The 20,392-nt window shown below is 40.5% G+C and overlaps 1 protein-coding gene across 1 annotated transcript in view; it reads left to right on the top strand.

Moving 5' to 3' along the window:
- Positions 1–20,392, top strand: part of LOC120936886 (mucin-12-like) — a 115,005-nt gene that overhangs the window by 47,569 nt on the left and 47,044 nt on the right. Inside the window, exons 20-27 of the mRNA XM_040349652.1 lie at positions 952–1,065; positions 6,847–7,110; positions 11,876–12,007; positions 16,571–16,755; positions 17,019–17,199; positions 17,292–17,417; positions 18,474–18,596; positions 18,897–19,016. Coding sequence (XP_040205586.1) covers positions 952–1,065; positions 6,847–7,110; positions 11,876–12,007; positions 16,571–16,755; positions 17,019–17,199; positions 17,292–17,417; positions 18,474–18,596; positions 18,897–19,016 — 1,245 coding nt within the window. The remainder of the gene's footprint in view (positions 1–951; positions 1,066–6,846; positions 7,111–11,875; positions 12,008–16,570; positions 16,756–17,018; positions 17,200–17,291; positions 17,418–18,473; positions 18,597–18,896; positions 19,017–20,392) is intronic.

Below are 20,392 nucleotides of genomic sequence, written 5' to 3'. Positions count from 1 at the left end.
TGGTGTTTTCACTAAAGGGTAGAGTAGTCCAATCTGAAGGCAAAATCTAGAATCTTGCAGTGCTTCTCAAAACACCCCAAGCAGCTCCACCTCCTCCTCCTCTTTTCTTTCCAGACTATTCTCGAAGGCTCTGGAAAGAAGTCGGAGGTCTTGGTGATGCTGCTTGTGAGTCACCAGCTCTGCTTTGAGTCACTCCCAACCCAGATCAAAACACAGCCAGGCTTGGCTGCCAGCCAGGCCTGGAAATGTACCTACTCTCCAAAAAAATACCTCTAGCACATTAGAGGGTGCTTTATATGTAACATCAGCAATTAAATTCTTGTAGTTTCTGTTCTCTCTGCTTGTACTCAAGGAGGGGTTCTACAGATAAATAGAGGACTGTTTTTCTTGTAATCCATCAGAAATAAAGTAGGCAGGACTGACACCACAGTTATTTTTCTATTTTTCTATACAGCACAGCAATGTGTGCGTATTCCAGAAATGTACAAATCATTTCTTTTTTTTCAGTACCCTCTGAGTCACTCATTAGAAAAAAAGCATGCATCCAGTAAAGTCAGAACTCACGATCTCTATAACTGTTCAGGGTCAGTGACTAAGAGGATTTTCTAGTCAGACAGCTAGCAGTCTTAGGACAGTATTCACAGCCTATGATTTTCCCCTTACAGTAGTCCCCAACAATCCATTCTAGTTTGCAATTGCTAGTACAGACAGACTCTACAGTTCAATTTACAAGTAACTATATTGCCATTTAGGGCTTGTTGACAAGTAACTAGGGAAATGTTACTGCTTTTATTGATAGGGAGGTAACTATTCAATCTTCCCAAACACTGCAGAAATTGACTTGCTAAGTAATTTGAAACAAAGTCACATGAGGAGGAACAAACTTTTTGTTGTCACCTTGTTATTTCATGATTTGTCAAATCAATATTTACCTCTTCTATTTTATTTTAGGGGTACTAAATGGAAATCCAAATGATGACTTCCTGACTGCTTATGGCTACACATTGCCAAATAATAACAATACAAAGCCAAACGACTCACAGATCTTCAACTTTGGCATGACATGTAAGAGAATATTTAATTATCATAGCTGTTTGTTCTATGCAGAAGGCGGCACTAAAGGGACAGGGTGCCAGTACTGCAATTTTTTCACAACATTTGTGTATTTCATTTTTTTTCCTGTGTTTTGTAGTCCCAATAGAAAATTTACTTTCAAGGTGGATGGGGGAATCCTCCTCACTGGGCAAGTGGCCACCAGCTTCTTTGCAACCAGTGACGAATACCCACCCTGCCATTCAGTTGCCAGCTGGGAATTTTCTGACAGCTGAACGTAAACAAATAGAGCAGAGATGGTGACTGACATCACTGGCCATGGCTATATTTGGCTAAGGACTCTAGCCATATTTGGTCATTGACAGCTGTGAGCCTTAGTTCTGTCATTAGGTATGAGTTTCCGTAGAGAACAGGTAAATCGGTATGCTTTGATTCCAGAGGGCATCATTGATCATGAGAATCTGCATCACTGAATTATGATGAATTTACATCATAGGACTTTATTTTTACAAAGAACTTGTCAAAATGTGTGGTGCGTTTATTTGCTTTTAATATTTTTTGTGGATCAGTAAGGGTACTATTAACTCTTACTCATTCACATGTGGGGAGGCAGTATCTGTGATTTCTGGATTCCAATAATCCCCCTAGCCGCAGATCCCTAACAACCACTGGGCCAGGATTGTGTTGAAGAGGCCCTTTGACAGAGAGGTCCCCCCTGGCAAGGCACCCTCCCCACATTGAGGGAATGTGGCCTGGTATGTGAAAAAGGTAATACCGCCACCCAGGTGTACTTCAGGTAAATGCAGGATAAATTTCAGTAACCCCCGGAATTCCGTGAGAAATCAAAATGAGACACAAGGAAGCATTTGAGTGTTCATTAGATCTCTAAAGTGTATTCTCTCAGAGGGACTTATATACAGAAGAAAAATAGGATGGGCTGCATATTATTGCATATGTCTGTAGATTTCATACAAACTCAGTATTTTCTTATCAAGATTTAAACCAGCTGAATTTAGTTTTAACAATGGCTAAAAGATGACTTTTCTTATACAATCAGGATGTTAGCATTAGCAGGGTGTGACTCTATGCAAAACTGTTAGCTAAGCTAAGTATGTCAAAACACAAATAGAAAAGTTAATTTCTACTTAAAAATAAAGTCAGTTATTTATACATTCTATTACAATCCTCTCTTTTATCACGAACGTGATAATCAGAAACCCTGAAACCCCCGACATTCACCTGGGCTACTTCCCATAAATGTATCATTATCCTAAGCATGTAAAAATATAGAACAATAAGCAGAAAATCTCAGCTTCATAACAATTGTCCATGAAATACAATGGGGGGAGGGGCGTGACAGTCCTTAAAAGCAAGTGGGAGGGGCATGATAGCCTTTAGGCCAAAATAAAAAATAGTCCCAAAGATAAAACTTCTGAATATCCAATAAGTTCATGAAAGGGAAGGAAATGTCCACATTATAATTCTCATTCGCCAAAACCTTTCCCAAAACTTTTGGTTAGATTCTGTGTTTATCCATATTTTACAGAGATCCTTCTACCCCAAAACCCCTGCCTCTTTGATAGATAGAACTCGATATCCACAGACAGATGCATTGGGCTAGACTTGGGTCTTCGGGCTGGCGTATCTGGATCTCTCCCTTGTGATGCTCACTGGAATTTCGTAGACCTTGGGCGTGCGTCATGGCTAACCCTCAAGGTGTCATTCCAAGAATATTTTCCAGCAGGAGTCCGCCTTTACTCATATCAGCACTTCCCATGTACTTATGTTTGAGTTAATGAGGAATATTATTTTTAATACCTCCAATGGTTAAGGCCTTAATTGATCAGGTAGATTCTGTGATTACTCATGTTGGATGAGGAATATCTGCCCCAGCCAGCCAGCGTTCCTCCCTAGCCCCATGCACATGAAGAAATGCCAACCCTATTCCTACCCTATACCTCATTCATACCCTGCCCTATACCCTATCCGGATGAAGAGATGACTACAGCTTTTACATGGAAATCTTCGTTGTTCATCAAAGTGGTTTATGCAAGCAGACATATACCTCTGTGCATTGTGCTAAAACATACTGGGCCAGATCCACAAAGAAGTTACGCTGGCCGCTAGGTGGCGCTTCCGTCGATTTCCGCGTCGAGTATACAAATTTTACGTTGTTTGTGTAAGTTGTTCGTGAATAGGGCTTTGCGTAGAATGACGTTCACGTCGTAAGCATTGGCTTGTTGCGGGTTAATAACGAGCATGCGCACTGGGATACCCCCACAGACGGCGCATGCGCGTTCAGAAAAAACATCATTTACATCGGGTTAAGTAAAATTAACATAAAACACGCCCACATCTTTTACATTTGAATTCCGCGCCCTTACGCCGGGAGAATTACGCTACGCCGCCGTAACTTCAGAGGCAAGTGCTTTGTGAAAACAGCACCTGCCTCTCAAAGCTGTGGCGGCGTAGCGTTAATACGATACGCTACGTGGATCTGGCCCACTATTGGATATGAGGAATCACTCAAATAAAGCACCACACACAGATGAGTACTCTACTCTCTCCCTCTCACCTGCCCACTTTAGCAATGCTCTCCTACTTGGCAGGATCAAAGGACATATATCAATTATTCAACAATCTGTTTGCATTCAGAAGAAAAAACAACTTATACTCTAAATTGGAATTCCAAGACAAAAACAAACAAACACATAACATGTAAGCATTTTTCTCTGAGCAGATGGAAGAGAATTCCCTATACCAACAACTTCCCCTTCTTAAAACCTTGGCTTGTATAGCATAGCTAAAACCCCGTTTTCCCATCTGCACCACAGCAACAACATTTATAAACATACATACAAAAGTACTTACCACTCTCACGATATTTGGACTGGAGACCACTGACTGTCCCACCTTACAGTCAGTGTAGCCACACAACAAATAATCTTATTACTTCTATGCGAAAGAAAGAAAAGCAAAAGTAGGTTGGGTCACCAAAATATAATCCTCATTTAACCATTTCAACTCCTTACCAAAAAGACTGTCGTGTACACTTTTCTACAGCGTCCCCAAAACGCTTATAATTATTAGTACCTTCTCAGAGGTACTTTGAGCCTAGGTTCACATTGGAGCGATTTGTCATGCAACCTGAGAGTCTAATTGCATGACAAATCGTAGCCCATTGGCTGCAATGGCACCGTTACCATCGGTGCAACGCGATTTTGCGGTGCCGCACCGATTTGCAAAAGCAGTTTCTGCACTACATTTGCCGACTTCAGGTGCGACCTCAATAGACACCCGCGTATGAAGGCACACAGATGTCTATCAAGTAGCAACTGAAATCGCGCTGACCTTGCTACTCTGAAATCGTGCCATTTCAAGTGAAATAGCACAATCTCAAAGTAGAATCAATGTGAACCAGGACCTAAAGGCGGATTTCCCCCCAAAAAATCCCCTATACACCAAGGCATGGTTCGTATCCCTCTTCTACATAAGTTTAGTTCGAGGTGAAATTTAAATCAGAGCTAAGGCAAGAGAAGACAGTCTGTCTAAAAGACAAAAAGATTCCTCTTACCAAAGGTGATTATTTTCATTCCACCGCTGCCACCAACTGAAAAAGGTGATACCGCCACCCAGGTGTACTTCAGGTAAATGCAGGATAAATTTCAGTAACCCCCGGAATTCCGTGAGAAATCAAAATGAGACACAAGGAAGCATTTGAGTGTTCATTAGATCTCTAAAGTGTATTCTCTCAGAGGGACTTATATACAGAAGAAAAATAGGATGGGCTGCATATAATTGCATATGTCTGTAGATTTCATACAAACTCAGTATTTTCTTATCAAGATTTAAACCAGCTGAATTTAGTTTTAACAATGGCTAAAAGATGACTTTGCTTATACAATCAGGATGTTAGCATTAGCAGGGTGTGACTCTATGCAAAACTGTTAGCTAAGCTAAGTATGTCAAAACACAAATAGAAAAGTTAATTTCTACTTAAAAATAAAGTCAGTTATTTATACATTCTATTACAGTATGGTTCAGAAGGAAGGGGTGGGGTGCATGCTTACCCTCCTTCCCTTTCCTAGCCAGCTACTGGACCCCTTATCATTTTTTTTTTTTTTTTTGCGTGGGGTACCCCCTTAAAATCCAAAACAGTTCGTCATCAAGGATAGTTTTGAGGAGACCCCACAATATGTGTTACATTATTTATCATTTTTGCTGTAGGATGAAGAACAGCAAAAGTGAAGTTATGCCACGTACACACAACCGTTTTTCATATCATGGAAAAAAACAAAGTTTCTCATCAAGAAAAATGCTCTGGACACTACACACGATTGTTTTTAATGACCAATTTAAAAAAAATGCATTTTTCTCGTCATAAAAAAGGGTTGTGTGTACGCAGCATTAGCCTATTTTTTTAGGCCCCCTAAAAATTCATAGCAGATCTGCAGATCTGCAGAGGTTTAGCATGTACATTGGGGGGGGGGGGGGTTGTGTGCTGTTTTTTTTGCAAGTAAAACCAAGTTGGTTATTTATTGGAAATTTAAACAGCAGTTATTTTTGTCTGTAAGTTTTGCTTTAGCACATTGTATACATTGTACAGGTGCACCACTTCATAGGCAAGTTTAAAGTGGTTCTAGAACCCAAAGTTTTTTTTTACCTTAATGCATTCTACAGGATCTCCCATCCCCCACACCCTTATACTTACCTAAGGCTGATCCAGATCCAGCAATGTGCACTAGAGTAGCAGCTCTTGCCACTGTCTTCCCTCTTCACTGGGCAGATTGGTAGCAGCAGGAGCCATTGACTCCTACTGCTGTCAAGCAAATGTGGTGATAAGGGTGTGGGGGGCAAGACCGAGCTGCCCAGTCAGTGTTGGCTTGGGAGCGAGCCTGCACAAATGTCCCCATAGAAAGTAGCTTTTCATAGGGGAACTCACTAAAGAGGAGGAGCCTGGAGTGGTGGCGGGAAACCCCAGAAGAGGAGAATTGGGGCTGCTCTGTGAAAAACCACTGCACAGAGAAGGTAAGTGTATGTGTATAATTTTATTTTTTATTTACTTTTTTATTTTTTTATGTTAATTTAAGGCATACCTCGGTCTTGTTTTTCAAAAGACTTAGGCATTTTTTCTGCCCCTTTAAAAAAGTATTAAAAAATATACTGTATATTTTTGAAATGTCCCCCCTGGCAGTGCACAGCCCCCCACACCATATGTTTGATATTCCCTTGCCTATTGGCCCTGAAAATGGTTCTAAATGATTTTAAAGATTTGGTTCCCATTGAATTTAATGTGGTTCCAATTAATATGGAAACTAGTGAGATGCTTGGCAAGTGTCTCATGAACCAAACCCAGGTATGCCCAGCAGTGCAATAATCATGCTGTCTATCCATCATCTTGATATGCCACACTTGTGAGGTGGTTGGATTATCTTGGCAAAGGAGAAGTGCTCACTAACACAGATTTATACAGATTTGTGAACAATATTCCAGATCTTTGAGTTCAGCTCATGATAAATAGGAGCAAACACAAAAGTGTTGCATTTATAATTTTGCTCAGTATATATATATATATATATATATATATATATATATATATATATATATATTCAACCATACTCCTAAAAACTTGGCTGGTGATACAGTGTAGAACAAAATATCATTATAATCTGTAATTTTGCAGTTGCCACTGAGTAACTAAAGCAGATTGAGGTGTGATAACAGTATAGCTGTAATTTGTTTGTATATTTTCTAATAGATTATCCTTATGCACATTTGATTTTTTTTTTAAAGGGAAAACAACACCTGAAGATACAATATTCCTATACAACACAACTAGTGAAGAAACCTGGTACACTTACAACAACAATAGTTTTGTACCAAAGTTCATTGATGAACTGCTTTCGTCCAGTGACCCTGCATTTCTCCAGAAAGCAAACAGTACTTGTGGTGGAAATACAGACTGTCTCTATGATGTTCTGAGCACTGGAAACATTGCTATAGGATCTGCCACTATGACTAGTAATTCTGTATACAGTGAGAGGAGATCTCAGATTGGTAAGTGTAAAAATCAAGCAAACCTTAAGAGAGAGTTTCATTACTTTAATTACCAAAAGATACAGATGGAAAGTAACTGTCAGACCATACATAATTGAGGTGAAGGGTCTTTAGGGAATTATTGTATAGTTGCCTCCCATGCTCATATCAGATTCTGAAACCATGAATGTGCTAGTGACAAGAGGGCATTAACAAACAGGTACAGAGACACAGAGAAGCCAGCTCTATAGATTATATGTTGCTTCAATCCAGTGACAAAATCATTGTAGTCATGGGCGTAACAATAAGTGTCACAATTCCAACACCGCCCATGCTACGGGGGGCCCGTGCCGCCTCCCTGGCATATCAGCATACCCCCCAACTCAACAAAATCCCGGAGCCCTGGCTTGGATCTGGCTTGTGTACTGCAGCCGTCTTTCACTTTGCCTTGGACACCCCTCTGCTCTTATGAGCTTGGGCTCCCCATTCAGTGACATTGGTAAGTTCTGTCCACAGCCACTATGAGTATGCTGCAGCTCTGCTGGTCAGGAGTACAATTTAGCTGGCCAATTGAGTTGCTAGGGACACGATCTGACAGGGTGCTTGTTCTTGGAAGGTGCTGTAGGACTGCCTGCAAAAAATGTTGGGTAACCAATCATTATTCAGTGACTGCCCAGCAATGTTTTTTGTGTGTGTGTGTTGCATGGTACTGCAAGTGTCTGTTATATGTGCACTGCAACACCGCCTCTGGATGCCTCATAGAGCCCTTAGAGCAGAGGGAGGATGGGCTCACAGGGGGGCCTGTACTAAGGGGGCAGGGTCAGGTGTCTTTAATGAGTAAGGGGAGTCTGTACTCAGGAGGGGGGTCTATACTTAGTGGAGACAGGGGTCTATGCTGAGGGGGTGTGCTGGTAGGGTCTATCCTAAGATGGAAAGTCTCTCCAGGCCTCTGCAAACTCTGTGTACAGGTATTCAAAAGAATTGGAAAGGTATGTCAAAATGTGGACAGTTTCTCCAAAATCTTTTAAATTACCCTCTTAATATGTAAAAATCTGAAATAACTCTTTAGCCACTCAGAGTATCTTGGCATACTTTTGGAGTATCTTGGGACATGATGGAATCGGCGGATGGTAATTGCATATACAGTGGGGATCGAAAGTTTGGGCACCCCAGGTAAAAATTTGTATTAATGTGCATAACGAAGCCAAGGAAAGATGTAAAAATCTCCAAAAGGCATCAAATTACAGATTATACATTCTTATAATACGTTAAAAAAAAGTTGGATTTTATTTCCATCATTTACACTTTCGAAATTACAGAAAACAAAAAAATGGTGTCTGCAAAAGTTTGGGAACCCTGCAGAGTTAATATCTTGTACTGCCCCCTTTGGCAAGTATAACAGCTTGTAAACGCTTTTTGTAGCCAGCCAAGAGTCTTTCAATTCTTGTTTGAGGTATTTTTGCCCATTTTTCCTTACAAAAGTCTTCCAGTTCTTTGAGATTTCTGGGCTGTCTGTCACGCACTGCTCTTTTAAGGTCTATCCATAGATTTTCAATTATGTTGAGGTCTGGAGATTGTGAAGGCCATGGCAAAACCTTCAGTTTACGCCTCTTGATGTAATCCCCCATGGATTTTGAGGTGTTTTTAGGATCATTATGCATTTGTAGAAGCCATCCTCTCTTTAACTTCAGTTTTTTCACAGATGGCATCAAGTTACCATCCAAAATTTGCTGAAATTTTATTGAATCCATTTTTGATGATTGACGTATGACAAAAGCTTCACCCCCGTCGCAAAACCAGTTTCCGAAAAATGCTGAACGTCGGTGCGCAGGCGCCGTATAGCGCCGTATAGAGCCGACTCGATGTTCGGCTTCTTTCGGAAACTGGTGACACGCATTATGCGCCGGGGGTGAAGCTTTTGTCATACAGCAATCACTTAGTCTCTGAATAGGAACGCCCACTCCCACGGGATTCACTACCCGGAAGCCGGGGGGAAAATACCTATACTATGGTATGTAAACCGAAAAAAAAACACAAAAAAAAAACAGCATACCGTACATGTCGGCAGTATACTGGATTGAATGGTATATACTTGTTTTTAGGGTGAACCTCCACTTTAACTTCTACTGTTCCTGATGACTGCCATTTCTTAATTACATTCTGAACAGAGGATATTGACATCTGAAAATGCTTTGCTATCTTCTTATAGCTTTCTCCAGCTTTGTAAGCGTCAACTATTTTCAGTTTCAGTATTCTAGACAACTGCTTAGAAGAACCCATGTTGCTGATTGTTGGGGCAAGGTCCGATGAGTCTGGGCATTTAAAACCTTTAAGATTGACATCACCTGGTCTTCCCAGACGATGATTGAGAACAATCCATGACACTGGCAGGTCTCAGCTTTGCAAAGGGGGCAGTGCATGCTATAAATTCTGCAGGGTGCCCAAACTTTTTTTGTTTTCTGTAATTTTGAAAGTGTAAATGATGGAAATAAAATCTAACTTTTTTTGACATATTATAAGAATGTCTAATCTGTAATTTGATGCCTTTTGGAGATTTTTCCATCTTTCCTTGGCTTCGTTATGCACATTATTACCTGGGGTGCCCAAACTTTCGATCCCTACTGTAACAGGTCAACTTTTGCATTAGGGCCCACAAGGTTCAAGCTACATTTCTGATTGTAGTATGACAATATGACCAAGCCCAAGTCTGCAGTCCCCTTGCAACACCGGGCTATATATGTTTTTGATATGTGTTGTGCAGGCAGAATAACTTCAAGATGTTCAATAACTGACCTTCCACCAAGAATATTAAAATTGAAAATATCTTAAAGCTGATATCTGGCCTACTCCTCCCCTCACTTATTAATCTCTGGCATGAATATAAAAAACAGAACTCCTTTTACTCTTCTATATTAAAGTACAACTAAAGCCCAAACTTCTTCTTCTTTTTTTTTTTGGATAGAGTGGATAGGGATTAGAACACCTGTCAGTTTTCATTGCTGTCTGTGCAATGAAAACTGCACAGACAGCACTGCAAATCTTTCAATAGGGACACTAGTTCTGGTGACCTGGGATTCTCCTAATTTGCAGGGATTTCCTCTCACTACCTGTTTTGGCTATGAGCAGGAAGTGAAGGGAAATTTCCAAAATGAGACAGAGATGGCAAAAAAATAAAAACTGACAGGGGTTATAACTTTTTCTTACTATGCAAAATGAAAAAAAAAAAGCTTTGCCTATAGTCCTACTTTAATGTTCACATGACATTCAGGTTCTGAAACTTCTCTCTTCTTTCGTGCAGAGGAAATTAGATGCTTCTTCAGTTGTCCACATCACCATCTGTATGATGTGGACACTCCCTAATGCCTGTTCAGTGCTGGTGTCATCATTGCTGTAGGCAATGACATCAGCACAAAGGGACTGCCAGGGACTGGCTGGCATAGACTTATTGCTGGATTACTGGTCTCGGCACACAGAAAGAGCAACGACAAGGGACCCATATAGCAGACTTAAAAGAGTAAAACACTGTTTCAAGAGGTATTTAAATTGCAAATGTAGGACCTTTTGTGACAGTCTGTGACAGTCTCAAAAAGTATTAGATCAATGATACCCAAGCCATAATAAAGTGGTTTAAAAGTTTAATTGTTTTTTTTTTTTTTAATGCATTCCCTACATTAAGGTAAAAAACACCTCAGTAAGTTACCAACATCTAAACACTTGCAATTTTTTTAAAGTGTATTTTGTGCGTGTACTCGAGAGAGGAGCTGGACTGCAGGAGTTGGGAGTAGGCAGGCCTCCCCCAGAGGCAATCTGCCACCTTTCTCCATGCCCCGGGTGGCAATGGCGGGTGTGTGAGGGGGTCCTCCCACATAGCCCGCCCTACCTGCTCCGCTTTGAAGCCCAACGGGGCAGAGGGACTCCCTATAAGGGAGTGAGAGGATCTAACCCACTCAACCAGCCCTGTTAGTCCTTCGCCTTTCTTTTTAGAGACCGCGTGGTCAAAGTGCGTGCATGTTAACCCAATTTCGAGTGCGTGTAAGTGTGGTGGTTTTTGTGGGAGGGGGGTGGGCGTACTAAACGCAGGCTTACCTCGCATAGCACACCCACCGGGAGCCGGGCTGGGACCACCAAACTCAATTCACATGTAGCCGAGACCGGGATCCGAACGCCTAGCTGCAGAGGTGAATGGCTTGTCAGCGCAGTGCCAATCGCGTTGAGCCACCGCACCCCCCCTAAACACTTGCATGACACCGATCCAGCGCTGTCTCGTCTGCAGCAACACTACTCCCTCTTCCTATTCTCACAGGAGACTCTGAGAGCAATGGGAACCATAGGCTTATGCTGCTGTCAGTCAAATCTTCTAAGGAAGGGGGGAGGCGTGGTCGAGGAAGGACTATCACTCTAGAACAAAATATAGAAAAGTGATGGCAGAAAAATACTGATTAGTCCATCGAGTCTGCTCATTTGTTATTTATTTATTTTCCTTAATTTACCTTGTTAATGAAAGCAGTGGACATGACTACTTCTGGCCAGGTGCCTGTTGACAAGCTACAGGTTGAATCAACAGTGATAATGTTGATAGCCACGGGCCATGCAACCTTTTTATTGACCCCACTGTAGTATAAGCAAACATTTGCTCTATGTGGGGAAGGCATAGTCCTATTTAATAAAAAAATAAAAGGGTGTAATTAGTGAAAAACATGGTACTTACATGAAATCTTTACCTATGGTTGATCATAATGTTAACAATATTTTGTGCTTCAGTTGTGTTGTTTTTGTATTCATATAGACATTTTCCCTCCAAATATCTCTGGCCCTGCAACTATAATGAGCTCCTTGGGTGAACAAGTCCTGATTAGCTTCTCTGCTGCAGACTCTGTGTTCAGTCTGGAAACAGAATCCAATGACCTCATCATTTCAGGTATGGCATCCTTACACTCATTAATAATTCTCTAACAGCCTTTTGACATTACTAGAAATATTATACTGGATGTGTACACTTAATCGTTAGGGATTATTATCATAGTGGTCTAATGACATCTGTTACAATGGCCAATGTGAGAGTGGCAGAAAATATAGGAAGATTTCAAAATATTGTAACACTATATTTATATATGTTATCTGCTGTAAAATATGAGCAGTAAAAAAGCAAAATTGGATAAAAGGAAATCTTATTTATACATTTCCCTGCACATGATCGGTTGGTTGATGGTTTAATTTCACATGACTTTGTTTTACTTTACAGTTCAAGTATAGCTAAAGTTTCCTGTATGACACTCTATACTATTATCAAATCCTGCAATGCAAAAACCTCATAAAGTAAACTAAAAACTTCTGTTACCTTCCCTGACTGAGCCAAATCCTCCTTCATTTATGTCTCACATGCTTCTCCTCCCAGACATTTCTGATCACAGAGGTGGGTTTCAGGAACAGAGACAGTTCTACCAACCCAAAAAACAGTGGGCAGTGTGGCTAGACTACAGATTTGTAAATCAGCAGTGACATTGTTGATAGCCACACCCCCTGCAACAGTTTCCCCCTCCCACTGTAGTGCAAGCAGATACAGCCTACATGAGAATGGCAACTGAATTCAGTGAAGCATTATTGTCACACTATTCCGATTGACGAAAACTATGACAAGAATGAATTCCAATTTTTAGCAACAAACCAAAACGGAATGTGGGAGGGATATTTAGCCACCTAAACTTCCACTTTCCTCAGAGCTCCATCTGTCTGTTAAAGCCCTAGCCCCCTGATTCTATCGACAAGCTGTATTGGCTGAGAGGCTCCTATGCAGTGCCACACATTATACCCATTCACACTATCTCTTTGGCTCCCTCTGTTGTTTTTCTCTAAATCGGCAACACAATTCCATCCCCAGCCTATAATAATAGCACATTAAAGTTTAAACATGTATTGCACTACTACATAAGAATAAGTAGGTGGCAGTACTAAGCTGTTGAAAGAAAAAAAAATAAGAAAAAGGCTTTTCTTATTTTTTTTCTTAATATAAAATATTGGTAATATATTCAGAAAATATGTGTAATGGCATTACAGCCAATAATGGCCCGGATTCATGTAGCACTTACGCCAACGTATCTCAAGATACACCGCGTAAGTGTAAATGTGCACCATCGTATCTGTGCGCCGTGCCCACAGAACTAGATACGCCTTTTTTCGGGTGAACCCCCGCTTTAACACTTTCATGGAAAGGCATTCATTTCCAGTGGAAAGAATAAACCTACATCTCTCTCCATGCTGTCTTTGGAACACTGGCCTGATGTTGTTCAGTCTTCACAGCATGGCACGCTCTAGCAAAATTACCCATTCTATGACAACAAAAACTTAATGTGATTGAATCTACCATTCCCAACCAATATATTCCACTTCATAAGCAAAGCTGTTGTAGGAATCCCATATATTTTTTCTCTAGGAACCCCCACATTAAGTAAATCAGTCAACATGTGTCTCCTGGAGATCATAGTCCTTGCCTGTTTTAACTGACTCAACTTGGCCATCTCTATTTGAGCTGATCAGACTGTTAGTTTCCTGCTTTTGGGAAGTAACAGTGGCACATGTCCTACACACTTCCAAACACTTGGTTGTCACGGCAAGCTGCTCCTTCAGTAAACCTCTTTCTAATTCTGTCCTTTTCCTCTTTTTAGATTTAATATGTAGAGCATGCAGGAAGTGCAAACCCAACACAGCAACTGCCCGCATCTCTCCCCTACTGAGCTTAAACCTTTGGAGACTAAAATCTAAGGAAAGATCAGAGACTTTAATCCCCCAAGCTCTGTTCAAAGGAGAAGCATACCTAGCCATCTCCTTAGCAACAAACATTAACTGACTATCTCTGGCCAAGGTAGGAAGGGTGCACGCCTTCTCCTCCTGGACACCAGAAACCTTTGCAGCCTTACTCTTTCTAAACAGTATATGCAGCATTTTTCTTTAGCACAAGCTACAAAACACACCACAGAAAACAGGTCTGCTTCAGTTGAACTTTAGCTCAAAACCCGGATGAGCCCCCAAATGTTTTGCTTTTGTCTTTTTAAAGGTTCTTTTCTCAGCGTCTAACTCAAAACTTCTGTTTCCTCCAAAGTTTTCATCACGTGTCTTCATCCTTTGTGTTTCAAACCAACTCTGTCCTTTGTTCTCACATGCCTGTTCAAAAGTGCTAAGCTCCCCATACTTCCTGCAACCTAATATCCTGTATCCCGACTTAAACTACCGTATTTTCCGGCGTATAAGACGACTCGGTGTATAAGACGACCCCCTAATTTTCCAGGAAAAATGTTGATTTTGGGATATACTCACTGTATAAGACTACCCCCTTCTTACTAGTCTTCTGGAAGCTGAGGGGTAGCCAGAACCACTGACAGAAACAGGCTTTTTCAAATCTCACTGTGCCATTACATTACATGCCCCCACATTGCCATCACTTGCCCCTCACTGTACCATCACTTGCCCCTCACCTGCCTCTCATTGTGTCATCACTTGCCTCTCTGTAAAGAGGAAGGGCCTATTTTAACGTGCATATAACGCAAGGTGATATTGCGAATGCACCTATTAGTGATGTGCCATCGCCCCGATATTACAAGAATTTAAATGAAACGCTAATAAGTTGGGCTTTGAAGGCACACAGTACACTTTGTATAGAAAACTAGAAATTTAATATGAAATATCATAAAATCAAACGAACATAAAATCAATTATAGAAATTAGGTCAGTGACTGGTACTACAAGGATACTATCAACAATTATATAATCTCGTTGTACACAAGCTTCATTTGGAAAGCACAATTATAGATACGATGTTGAGTTGTATATCCCGTGTAGTAATCCGGAGGTTAATGGGGGGCTTGCTCTACATGTTACGCCTCAACACCATTATCTTTACAAACTTGTGTTTTATGATAATACACCTACATTGTGCTGGAATAATACGAACTGTATACCCAGCCACTGTGGGGATAATCTGCACGTTTGTCGCTTGTTTACCCCCAACGCGGCCTATATATGCAATATCTTATGCTCCTGAGGAAGCGCAAAGCACGTAACATGTAGAGCAAGCCCCCCATTAACCTCCGGATTACTACACGGGATATACAACTCAACATCGTATCTATAATTGTGCTTTCCAAATGAAGCTTGTGTACAACGAGATTATATAATTGTTGATAGTATCCTTGTAGTACCAGTCACTGACCTAATTTCTATAATTGATTTTATGTATGTTTGATTTCATGATATTTCATATTAAATTTCTAGTTTTCTATACAAAGTGTACTGTGTGCCTTCAAAGCCCAACTTATTAGTGTTTCATTTAAATCACTTGCCTCTCATTGTGTCATCACTTGCCCCTCTCTGCTGTGCCATCACTTGCCCCTCTCTGCTGTGCCATCACTTGCCCCTCTCTGCTGTGCCATCACTTGCCCCCACTGTGTCTGACCGCAAACACTCACTTTTTTTTCCAGCGGTGACAGTCTCCCATGCTGCGAGCGCGAGCGTGAATGATTTCAAAGCCGCGCCTTCTCTTCAGAGTGTTCTGTGATAGGCGGAACACAAATTTTCCCAGCAGCGCCTCTGTTCTGTTTTCCGCCTATCACGGACGTCTTCTCATCTCGTCCGAGGATGAGAAGGCATCTGTGATAGGAGGAACACAGAACAGAGGCGCTGCTGGGAAGATTTGTGTTCCTCCTATCACAGAACACTCTGAAGAGAAGGCGCGGCTTTGAAATCATTCACGCTCGCGCTCGCAGCATGGGAGACTGTCACCGCTGGAAAAAAAAAGTGAGTACTGAGACCGTACCTGGCGTATAAGACGACCCCCGACTTTGGATGCATGTTTTTGCATCCAGAAAGTCGTCTTATACGCCGGAAAATACGGTAGTCTGACTGATTCATTTACATATCAATGGCCAGATCTTTTGCTTTTAACAGCACATTGTCTTAAAAATGTAACTCCATATTTGTGCTGTAAAATCACTACAAATAGCCATTGCAACAAAGGAGACAATTGTAAGTACATATGCACGGCTGCAGCACTTATTTTTTCAATGGGAGGCCATACCTCTACTTTAACTATCACTTCCTATGATTCTCTGATTGAGTTTGGGACTTTATCCATCAGTACATGGAAGCTGGCCAATTATTGTTTTCAGCTGCAAGCCCTCTATACTGAATATTTTTTGTATATTAGTGTACAGAGCCTATGATATGAATTTAACTATTGCACTGCCCTGTGAAATTAGCTACATGTTTGCATTAGGCCATGAAATGCTACCACTGACTTAACACAGTTGTGGCAATATGTAGTTCATTTGTTGTGTATGGTATAAAACAATCATAACTGAGGATATATGTGCACAGCTTTTGCAGTCAAATATTTCCTTCATATTTAAGCCCAAAAGGGTCGGCATTTCTGGTTTCATGATTAAAGTAATGATAAAACTATACTGTTTAAAATCCTTGTTATTGTTTACAGTAAATGGCACTCTCAGATGGTTGCCTTCATCTTCCACACCCGTGTTTGCAACTGTAATAGCCAACAACTCCCAAGCCACTGCAGAGCAAGGCCTTACGTTAATACTGTGCAACTGTAGCAACACCGCCACCTGCAACTATGAGAACACCGTGCTGAGGGCTCAGATGAACAACTCCAAGTTCATGGTATTGTCTGTTTTCATAAAACTTACTAAGACTTGACCCTTTTCCTTTACTGTATAATATCTTAGGTTCTTGTATACAGCTCATTTGTACTTTCAATCAACAGATTTTGTTTTACAAAGTGGATCACAACCACTATATGATACTTGTTATGTCACCTTTATTATTAACATACTGTACTAATCAACAATTTCTCAAACTTATAAAAATCCCTATTATTGATAACTGTACTATAACAATATTTGTAATCAATGTTTTATATTCAGACAGCGGGCTGCAATTGTTCCTCTGGATGGACAGGAGAGTTCTGTACTGAAGATTTAAATGCTTGTCTAGAGAACAGCTGTTTTAATACATCATCCTGTATAGACAATCCCGCTCCTAGTAATAACTACATGTGTTCGCCTTGTCCTGCTGGACTGTCTGGCGATGGAATAAAATGCTATGGTGAGAATAAGATAGCAGGTTACCATTAATATGTATAGTTCAAATTTTAGCATGCATTACCATATAATTTACCTAATTCATGTATTTTACAGGTGTTGATGAATGCTTTGCTAATATATCAAAATGCGAGCAAATATGTATTGATACATGGGACGGGTACAACTGCTCCTGTAATACAGGTTACAGAATTGATCCAGCTGATAAATACCGTTGTGTTGGTAAGTTTTCTGAATATTACTACCTTGACAGTGTTCGTCTCATAAGTACCCAGAAGTAGCATAAAGCATTTACTATGTGCCTGGCTATGGAAATGAATCAGGTAATGACATTTTTGGTCTATGAAATGTTATAACCAGGCCCATAAAAAGAATGTACCACATGCCATGCCATGTTACCAAATGATATATGTAAGTCAGTGCCTAGTGGAGCATGAGAGAAATATGTTAATAATTATTTATGAACACTGACTTATGCATGCAGGTCAGAAAATTCAAGTGAGGTCAGAATTCTTAAAGTGTAACTGTAAGCAAGTCACAAAAATAAATACTGTAAGGCCCTATTCCCAAGTCTCCCAGGCTTCCTACCTACCAGCCTATGGTCATGTGGCTGCCCCCTTGCTAACATCATCATGTGCAATGCAGGACCAGCAGCCACCACGGATCTTGTTTTGTACATGATGATGTTAAGGACCTGCCCACATTCCGGTGCGAGGAAAGATGACTGCAATGGCAGCTTATATGCTTCCTAACTATAACTTTCCTTAAGGGCTCATTCACACATAGTGCAGTGACTACAATTTTTCTGGACTGGATAAATGATGGTCACTGCTTAGACATATAGAAAACAATTGCTCTCCATGTGCCCCCATTCACATCACAACTGGTGTTATGTGTTGTGTGGTGAGCTGCGGTAACATAAAAAACTACTGTGCCATGACATGAATAAAAGGCCACTTTTAAAACGTCAAAAAAAGTAAAAAATAATTGAAGCCGTGTGATGTGCTGAAATGCACATCGCACCTCTCCCTGGCTGAGTTCACCCTGACAGCTGCTTGCATGGCAAAACACTGCATTTTTACTGTGCAGGCTATTGCGAATATATCACTTCTGTGCAAGGACACTTGGAGAGAAATCAAGATGCCGCCATTTCTGCTCATTGACTGTTTAGAGTAGTTTCAACTACAAAATCTTATGTCTTCATTTTATATAATAGCTTATCAATTGTGGCAACTCTTTAAGGTATCACCATTAAACCCTTATCTGCTCTTGTTCTAGACATTGATGAATGCATGAACAAATCAATTTGTGCTGAGAATGCTGTTTGCACCAACACACCTGGAAGCTATAACTGTCAATGTGCCAGTGGCTACAATGGAGATCCACATATCTACTGCACAGGTATGTTAACTATATTATTTTGATAAATAATGTAATCATACAAACACGGTAACATGTACACATGCAGAAAATGCAGTGGGTTTCTTTATATTTTCAATGTCTTTACAAGAACGAGTTTGACATTGTCATAGTGATTGATTTACTGAGAATTTACAAACATTTGCCCACTGCTCACATTCATTTGATTTAGGGGAAAATCACTTGTACATGCATAATTTAACACATGTCTTTTTTGTCTTGGGTTATAGTTCTGACTTAAATTACTATTTATTTATTTGTTTGCATTTATTACTTTTCCAGATATCAATGAATGTGCTACACCTTCTCTCAACAATTGTTCAAGAAATTCTATTTGTATAAACACAAATGGCTCTTATTCCTGTGAGTGCCTCCGAGGATATTCTGGCCCCAACTGTACAGGTAAGGAAAGACCCACTTCTAGCTCTGCATGGGGAATAATAGAGATAGCATTTGGAAGATAAACCCAATCAAACTTAAATGATGTTACCATTATTATATCACAAAATGTTATGCAGGCCCTGACTGTTCCAGAATGGTTCACTAGACTAGTGAAGAAGTTAGAAGAGTGTACCCGGATCAGACGGGGTTTGTCCAGGGAAGAGAGGGGAGAGATAACGGGGTTAGAACACTGTTAATCCTCCGGAAAATGAAGGCAGCGGGGTCCCCAGGTGTACTCCTGTCAATTGACGCAGAAAAAGCGTTTGACAGGGTAGACTGGGGACTTATGTTGCTCACCCTGAAGGAAATGGGGTTTGGACAGAGAATGATGGAGTGGATCGGCACCCTTTACAGGTTCCCCACGGCTAAAATAAAAATAAATGGAAGTCTATCCCAAACCTTCTTAATGAGAAACGGTACAAGGCAAGGGTGCCCTCTATCACCACTACTGTTTGTGCTCTCATTGGAACCTCTGCTGGCTAGGATCCGAAACTCCCAAAAAATAAAAGGGGTTAAAATAGGGGAGGAAGATCATAAACTCGCAGCCTTTGCAGACGACGTCCTCCTCTACTTAACGGAACCCAAAATATCAATCCCAAACCTTCTAAATCTATGTAGCGAATACGGAGAAATTTCAAACCTTAAATTAAATATCACAAAAACGGAGATTATGAGTATAAACATAAGCAAGACAGAAGAGCAACTCCTGAAAACGAAGTACAAATTTGCTTGGGTTAAAGAACTTAAATACCTAGGGATACTGCTAGCTAAATCTACTAGGGAGATGTATACGATAAATTTCATACCTTTACTGAATGAAATTAAGACAGAAACAAAAAGGGTTGAAAACAGGGCAATATCATGGATAGGACGAATTAATTACTGCAAAATGGTTATTTTACCAAAAATCTTATATAAATTCCAGATGATTCCCATTGCCCTCCCTGGGACATTGCTCTCTACCCTGAGAAAATTAATAATGAATTATATATGGAGAAATAAGAAACACAGGATAGCACTTCAGACACTAAAACAACCAAAAAAAAAGGGTGGATTAGCGGTGCCCGATGTCAAGAGATACTATGAGGCGGTGATATTAACAAGAGTGGTGGAGTGGGCCAGAGCTAGCAAAGAAAAAAGGTGGGTTAGGGTAGAAAATGAAATGTCACAGACAAGGTTAGATAAGATAATTTGGAATCCTCCCCAATTTAGGACATTAGGTAAAAATGCACACGAGATAACTAAAAATGCACTTAAAGTTTGGGACACTGTTTATAAGAAAACTGTGAAGGAGTATAATTCCCCTCTTATATCACTAAAGAATAATGATTATTTTG

The sequence above is a fragment of the Rana temporaria genome, chromosome 4 (assembly GCF_905171775.1).
Source record: "Rana temporaria chromosome 4, aRanTem1.1, whole genome shotgun sequence".
In the NCBI taxonomy this organism is placed as follows: domain Eukaryota; kingdom Metazoa; phylum Chordata; class Amphibia; order Anura; family Ranidae; genus Rana; species Rana temporaria.
Note: the sequence above shows the minus strand (reverse complement) of the source record. Positions and strands in the feature narration are given on the sequence as shown.